The 8422-nt window shown below is 45.9% G+C and overlaps 1 protein-coding gene across 2 annotated transcripts in view; it reads left to right on the top strand.

Annotated features, from left to right (window-relative positions):
• The first annotated feature begins 1322 nt into the window (after positions 1–1322).
• The window catches only part of CREG1 (cellular repressor of E1A stimulated genes 1), a 12840-nt gene continuing 5740 nt past the window's right edge, over positions 1323–8422 (top strand). For both annotated transcript variants that reach the window (XM_023207080.1, XM_023207079.1), the window contains exons 1-2: positions 1323–1758; positions 6997–7116. In XM_023207080.1, coding sequence (XP_023062848.1) covers positions 1405–1758; positions 6997–7116 — 474 coding nt within the window. In that variant the 5' untranslated portion in view covers positions 1323–1404. The remainder of the gene's footprint in view (positions 1759–6996; positions 7117–8422) is intronic.

The raw sequence follows: 8422 nt of genomic DNA, 5'->3' as shown, positions 1-8422 counted from the left end.
AGGCCAGGTGCTATGAGCTTATTTACCAGTTTCTAGAATAGCAGAATCAGGAGCACCCCTGAAAGAATGAGACAGGTCATCTTAGAAGAAGCAAAAGGAATGTCCCTTACATGGAGCAGGAAGGGCAGCAGGGGCAATACATTCATGAAACCACTGACCCCAAGCTTTATGTCTTAACAGGTCCTGAACTGGTAAGTTCAAATTTATAGAGTCAATAATAATTTAAGTGTACATTTAAAATAACTAAAAGTATAGTTGGATTGTTTGTAACACAAAGGATAAATGCTTGAGGCAATGGATACCCCATTTACCCAGATACGAGTATTATGCATTGTATGCCTGTAGCAAAATATCTCATGTACCCCATAAATGTATACACCTACTAAGTACCCACAATAATTAAAAATTTAAAAATAAGTAAATAAAAAATTTGTAAAGGTCTTGAACTTTTGGGTTTCTGCCTAACTTTACTACTAGTGTAAGGGGGACCCTTGAGATTTCAGCACCCCAGCATTTGTTAGTGACTGAAATAATGAAACTTCTGATTAGGCCCTTGCTTGCACATGTTAACAACTCTCTTTTTGCCCAATATCCCTTGTTCCTACAACATAATCATAAACTGCTGATGTACTGTGTCTTTCTCAAGCAGGAGGAGATAACTTCAGGGTTACGAAAAAGTTTGCAGGAGGAATAAGTCCTTTGAGGTACATTGTGACCAGCTTCTGACGCCCAGAAATCTGATTGTTCAAGGAATTATCTGAGATTGAAGAAACACAGACTTTTTCCCTCATTCCCTGAAACTCCTCCTCCCGGACTCTCTGGCCGCATAAAGACTCTCTACTACTTCTTTTTGTAGAGGCGGATTTGAGAGATCTTGCCCTCCCGCCTTCTCGCTTTGGCCAAATCGAATAAACGTTTATCTCCAAGCACCTATATGTCAGTATTTGCTTGACCCTCACTGTTCTTTGGAGCTGATGGCAAATTCAACAGAAAAGAGGCGCATGGGTAGAAAATGCAGCATTTCCTCTCAGATGCCAGATATTCATCTCCAAAGGTATTAAAAGGAGGGGTGTGTGCCTGTGTAAAGAGGCTGGTCTTTTCCTAGCAGTACGACTTAAGGCAAGCTGCTGGATTTCTTCAAGGCTTTCTTTTTCCGCCTGTCAAACAAAACAAAACAAAACAAATATCCTATTTAGGACAAATTCACACTAAAGAGGGCGGGCGGAGCGATTGGAAGGTGGATGAACCAATCGCGTCCCCTTGCGGAACAGCAGAGGGACCCCGCCCCCTGCATTGTGCTTAGCTCTGATTGGCACATCGCGGAGAGGCGGGGCCAGGGCGCGCCGGGTTCACGCTGGGTCGCTGCAGGTGTTGGGGCCTGGGACTCTGGCTGGAGACACCGCCATGGCCGGGCTAGCCCGCGGGTCCGCGCGCGCCCTACTCGCCGCCCTGCTGGCGTCGACGCTGTTGGCGCTTCTCGTGTCGCCCACGCGGGGTCGCGGTGGCCGGGACCACGGGGACTGGGACGAGTCCTCGCTGCTGCCGCCGCTACCACCCCGCGAGGACGCGGCGCGCGTGGCCCGCTTCGTGACGCACGTCTCCGACTGGGGCGCTCTGGCCACCATCTCCACGCTGGAGGCGGTGCGCGGCCGGCCCTTCGCCGACGTCCTCTCGCTCAGCGACGGGCCCCCGGGCGCGGGCAGCGGCGTGCCCTACTTCTACCTGAGCCCGCTGCAGCTCTCCGTCAGCAACCTGCAGGTGAGCTGGGGCCCGCGGCTTCCCCAGGCGGGCTGTGGGCGGGGCGGCCACAGAGCCAGCCTTCACCTTGGCCCAAATTCTTCCCGGGAAGTGGAGCGTGGCTCTAACGTCTGCCGCTTCTCTGCAGCGCTGGCGGGTGGGCGTTGCAGCGTCCCGGATGTTGGGCAACTAGGTACCAGGAATTTCGCACACGCCCCTGCGACTGGGCCACGCACCTGGGGTATAAATTCTCTGCCAGCAGCCCGAGGACTTCTCATCCCTGAGTGATCCTGAGTTGTCTTGGGGCACAGTGTCTCTTTTAACTGTGTTCCTATTCTTTTTTTTTTTTGAGACGGAGTCTCCCTTTGTGGCCCAAGCTGGAGTGCAGTGGCGCTATCTCAGCTCACTGCAACCTCTGTCTCCCAGGTTCAAGCGATTCTCGTGCCTCAGCCTACTGAGTAACTGGGATTACAGGTGCCTGCCACCACACCCGGCTACTTTTTGTATTTTTAGAGGAGGTGGGGTTTCACCATGTTGGCCAGGCTGGTCTCGAACTCCTGACCTCAAGTGATCCACCCGTCTCGGCCTCCCAAAGTGCTGGGATTATAGGTGTGAATCACGGCGCCCGGCCTGGGCTCCTATTCTTAAAGGTTTTACAGGGCATAGAGATTGTTGGATAGTTAAGCACTTTAATATGTGACTTCAGGGTTTCTTGCTCTTACCCTTCCTGAATTAAGCTTTTCCCTCCTGCAGCAAGAAGCTAATGTACAATATCGTGGACGATTACAATGATTACTGCAGTCTTTAGGCCTCCACAGGCCTTGTAGCTCCTCAGTAAGATGCAGAGCTAATTGAAGGTCCATCTCTTCCTCGCCCTTTGCCCACCTTCTGGTGCAGGGCCACACTTACAACTCTGGTGGACCTCTGCTGTCTCAGGGATGGGGTCACAGACACGGCTTGGGAGGCTGGAGACGCAGAGAGTCCAGGAACGAAACCTGATTTGATGGAGGGTCTTTTTGACAAAGCTCTCACATTTGAGTTCAACTCTGAAAGTACAGCGTTGTTGATAAAGGCAGGACGTAAGAAACTGGTGCTTGATTCATCACTTCTCCATTCGCCTTCCATCCATTGTCTCTTCTGTTAATTATCTGAAGTAGGTATTATATACCCCATTCTGCAGATGAAGAACTTGAGGCCTACCTAGGTTAAGTAACTTGTTTAAAGCCAGCGGGCAAACCCCTAGTTTCATCTCAGGTTCATCTTTCTTCATACCACATATCCCAGGCTGGTGGCCCATCAGCTGAATATGTCCCACAGACCAGTTTGGCCCACACAAGTTCTGTTTTGTTTTTAATACATTTGAATTTGTGACCAACATTTTAAAATTTAGATTTTACTTTAAAATGTAAATCTCTAACTTTTCTTGAAAAATGGGAAGATCCAGTGACACTGTGGGCCTGCATTCTCTGAGCCAAAACAGAAGCAGTGCACTCTTTTAGCTAAGGCGGATACACCCCAGTTCACCATTTTCTCATTCCCAGCCTATTCCACACCTCTAGGCATTTGCTCAAAACAAACTCACTCCACTCCATCAGCGGTGCTCAACTTTGACTGCAAATCACAGTCACTTGAGAAGGCTTTAACAATGGGATGCTGAGGTATTTTATTGAAAACACATTTTATTTTAAGACCACACCCCTTCCCCCCTGCCCCACAAACCACTCCCTGATGATTCTAATGGGGAAGGAGGGAGGTTGAGCAATACATAATCATATTTAAATTTGTGAGGTGAACAGGGAGTTGCTGGTATTGTTGTCCCCATTTCAGAAGTGAGGAAACACAGACTCAGAGGTGCAGGGACTTACCCTGTGACCAGCCAGCTAATGGCTGTCAGGTAGGACTTTAGCCCAGGTCTTTCATGTTTCTAGAAATAGATAGGACAGTGGCAAGGAACCTACCCAGGGCTTCAGGTTTCCATGATGGCAGTGAAAAGAAGTGGCCACGTCAGAATTTGTCTGACTAGATTCCATCAATTAGCCGGTCAAAGTTTCTGCTTTTTTCTTTCCCTCCTTCTGACCTCCAGGGTGCTCTGCATTTCTTCTCATTGACAGGGGTGAAATCGTTCAGAAGGAACAAGAAGACCTAGGTTTGGGACCATTTCTCACGTGTAAAATGCCTGTCCTCTGTAACTTAGAGATAGGTTGTAAACCGCAAATGGACTTACCACTGGGATGTGTCTTTTGTCTGTCTCTTTGTGGCATTTTTGTATAGTAAATGTCTGTAGGACGGAGTTGCTGATGTTAGCTTGTAGCGGGACCATGTTTGGCTGCAGAGCCAGTGGGTCAGAAGGGAAATCTTGGGGTTTGATTATCTGCACCAAGACCTCTTACTATTAGCCCCCCTTCCGTTTTGGCATTCTTTTCTTGTGATGTGCCCTTTCTGTTCTGGTGACTCTTGATTTTTTTCTCTGACCCACTAAAATAAGTATCCCTCAAAGTCAGTTTCCTACTCTTGTTCCCTATAATGATCCTCAGAAGATTGTATACACTCTCATTGTGTACACTCTCTTCTAGTCCTTACTAGGACTCACTTCCAGATGTGTGTCCATTTCTGACCTCTTCACAGTTTTCTATATTTCTGCTTGCTGTTCATTTTTACTTCATTAGTTTGCCACCACCTCAAATTCAACATGTTTAAATCCAGTTCTTTCTCTTCATCCTGAAACCAGCTGCTTTTGATCTTCTACATTTCTGTTAGTGGAATTACTGTTTTCTCATTAAACCCATTTGGTTCTCACTGCCTCCCCAAATCCCTCGGTTCCCAAGTCCTGACAGTTTTCTGTTGCCTTCTTTGCCTCTGTCCTTGCTCCTTCCTCTTTATTCCTGCCACCTCTTCCTTAAGCTTATCACCTCATGCCTAAAAGTACTAGAACAACTCTTACATAGTCTTCCTGTCTGCCCCATCCACCTTGCCTACCCAAATAGATTAACAAAAATACCTGTCACAGCGTCGCCCTCTGGCCAGAAACCTTTAACAACCAACTGCCTAGAGCTGCAGAGGAGTTACCTGGAATGTTTGTTTAAAACGCAGACAGAGGCAGGGTACGGTGGTTCCAGCCTGTAATCCCAGTACTTTGGGAGGTCGAGGCGAGCGGATCACCTGAGGTCAGAAGGTTGAGACCAGCCTGGCCAATATGGTGAAACCCGCCTCTACTAAAAATAAAAAACTTAACTGGGTATGGTGGTGTGCGCCTGTAGTCCCAGCTATTTGGGAGGCTGAGGTGAGAGCATCGCTTGAGCCTGGGAGGCAGAGGTTGCGGGGAGCTGAGATCACGCCATTGCACTCCAGCCTGGGTGACAGAGCTTGATTCTGTTTCTAAATAAATAAAATGCAGATAGAGGACAGCTTGGTGGCTCATGCCTGTAATCCCAACACTTTGGAAGGCCAAGGTGGGAGATCACTTGAGTCCAGGATTTTGAGACCAGCCAGGGCAACATAGTGAAACCCCACGTCTACAACAATTAAAAAAACATTAGCTGGGTGTGGTGATGCCCACCTCTAGTCCCAGCTACTCGGGAGGCTGAGATGGGAGGATCACATGAGCCCTGGAGGTCGAGGCCACAATGAACCATGATTGTGCCACTGCACTGGCTGACTGCCTGGGTGACAGAGTGAGACACTGTCTTAAAAAAAAACATTGCAGGCCAGGTGCGGTGTCTCACGCCTGTAATCCCAACACTTTGGGAGGCTGAGGCGGGCAGATCACAAGGTCAGGAGTTCAAGACCAGCCTGGCCAACATGATGAAACCCTGTCTCTACTAAAAATACAAAAATTACCGAGCGTGGTGGCACGCACCTGTAATCCCAGCTACTCGGGAGGCTGAGGGCAGGAGAATCGCTTGAACCCAGGAGTCGGAGGTTGCAGTGGGCTGAGATCGTACCACTGCACTCCAGCCTGGGTGACAGAGCAAGACTCCGTCTCAAAAAAAAAAAAAAAAAATTGCAGTTATCTGGGTTGGGAGTGAGGCCTGTTTCAACATTTTAACCCAAATCAGCATTTTCACAAGCTCTCCAGGCAGGTGGCTCTTCGAAAACACTGCCTAAGGCTGGCCTACAAATTACAGTCTAGACTCCTTAACTTGGGTTTGAGCCCTCTCCACTTCCAACCCCAGCCTCCTCCTGTAGGAAGGCCCCTCTTTCCAGCAAATCAGGTTTCTTGGTACTCTTCATCAAGTCTTAGGCTCACCCAGTTCTGTGTTTTTTACAGTCAGCGTCTCCTCTCCCTTTAATACGTCCTCCCACCTTCTATCCTGGTTTTGAATGTATTATGAAGCCCCTTATAGTTCCTCTATCACTCCAGTCTATGTTGGACGTACACTTTTATTTATGTCTGCCTTTTCAACCAGATTGTAAACTCACAGAGGCAGTTTACCTGGGTGTCCTCCTCCCCCTTTTTGGTCTCCTGTGGTGCCTTGCCTAATAGTTTCTAGACAGCGACTATTTGGCTAAATGATTTCAAAGAAATCTCTTTATGACTGTCTGTTCTGATGGATCACTGTGAAATGGCACAATTCTCCACACAAGACACTTAGAGCTTGAAGAGCTAAATAGTCTAAAATGCAATGTGTGAATTTTGCTATCATCTGTCAACAATGCCTTTTATGAAGTTGTTTTCTGAATAAGAAGGCATTAAAAATTTTACTTGTGTTACTTTTCGAATGTGGGATAAGACTTACTGTTACTGAAGCAGGAATGAACAACTTCTCCAATTTTGAAATCACATGACAGTTTCTGCTAATGTAAGATAACCAAGCAGCATGATTCAGCTACTTTCTTGCTTAAATCGCATAGTTAGCCAGTTGAGCAACTCTGGTGTATTAGAGTTTATGGTTCTGTATTAGAGTTTAACCCTTTAAATCTTTCAGTGAAGCCTATAGAACAGCCTTGAATTTGGGTGTCACTATAATTATAATTCTTCTGATGAATATGGATTAAATTCAGGGTTTCAGAAAAAGTATATTGAAATAATTTTTACCAAGTCAGTTAATTTTAAATATGAAACCCCCCCACCCCCTTTGGGGACTGGTCAGGATACTATCCAAGTATTATTTTCCCCTGAGTGGAAGGCGATGTTTTACAATTCATTGTTTCATGGAAGACCAGTCAAGTTCTAGGGACATAGTGTATGCAACTTTTGAAATTTATTACATCTCCAGAAACCATATTTCACATGAGAGGATCTTCATTTTCTCTCTACAGGAGAATCCATATGCTACACTGACCATGACTTTGGCACAGACCAACTTCTGCAAGAAACATGGATTTGATCCACAAAGTCCCCTTTGTGCTCACATAATATTGTCAGGAACTGTGACCAAGGTAAGTAGTTATCCTACAGGAAGGGAGATAGTTTCAGAACACCATCATATTCACAATGAAAGAATAAATCTTTTTTCTTTTGAGACAGAGTCTCACTCTGTCTCCCAGGCTGGAATGCAGTAGTGTGATCTTGGCTCACTGCAACCTCTGCCTCCTGGGTTCAAGCGAGTCTTGTGCCTCAGCTTCCCTAGTAGCTGGGATTACAGGCACGCATCACCACACCCAGCTAATTTGTGTATTTTTAGTAGAGATGGGGTTTCACCATGTTGGCCAGGCTGGTCTCGAACGCCTGACCTCAAGTGATCCACCTACCTTGGCCTCCCAAAGTGCTGGGATTACAAGCGTGAGCCACCATGCCTGGCAGAATAGATCTTTTGAGAGTGAAATGCAGTTGATTTGTGAATGCCATGCCCAGTCAGGACATGTTCTATTCTAATAGGTGAAGTAATTCCATGAAAACCAAACGTTTTAATAAGTTGTTTTCATATAGGTGTCAAATAAGATATGAGGAAAATGAATGATTTTCTGAAACCAAGCAGATGTAACAACTATGAAGCTCCTGTATATAAAGTTATTCTTACTAAAGAACATCTGGTTGACCAAAGCCGTCTACTCTCCATTACATTTTACATTGGTATAATGATTTTTCATGTCTGGACTCCTTGTCTCCATATTTTAACAGTGGCTTAAAGCAGAGAAAACATATTAAGTAGGCCAACCAGAGGACTGTCCGTTACTGAAAACTGGAAGTGAATTTAGTTTGGATCACCTGCTGAAGGGAAGAGGTCAAATACAATCTCAGGAAAAGCAGTGGGCACGGTATCAGGAGTGCTGATCTGATTACCCAGCCAGCAAATTTGCTTTTTGACCGTGTCAATCATTAATGACAAGTGTTATTTATGGTCTGAAAATTCTTTGTGGATGCATCTCTGTAGCTGAGTGTCCTTCACTGGCAGGAGAAAGATGGAGGAGCAGCACATGCTTTTGAGTTCTGTTCTGTGGCTTCCAAACATTTTTATCCTTCAGTACATGAATCTGTACGTTTAACATGTCCATGTTATGGGGTAAATATGCTAGACATTACATGTCTTAGGCACCAGTAATGTTACAGTACTTAGTGCTGGTTATTCTAATAGCTCAAAATGCCTTTTTACCAATGGAAGTTGGTATTATACTTACAGTGGTTTCCCACTTCGTTATATCTGTTTTCACCAACAATTGAAATCTTTATTCTCTGCATTCTTTACATTTCCTTTGTTTTCTCTTGATTCCATAAGGTTAAGACCAAGATTTACGACTAAGTAAA

Source organism: Piliocolobus tephrosceles, chromosome 1, assembly GCF_002776525.5.
Source record: "Piliocolobus tephrosceles isolate RC106 chromosome 1, ASM277652v3, whole genome shotgun sequence".
NCBI lineage: Eukaryota > Metazoa > Chordata > Mammalia > Primates > Cercopithecidae > Piliocolobus > Piliocolobus tephrosceles.
This window is presented reverse-complemented; position numbering and strand designations above follow the sequence as displayed.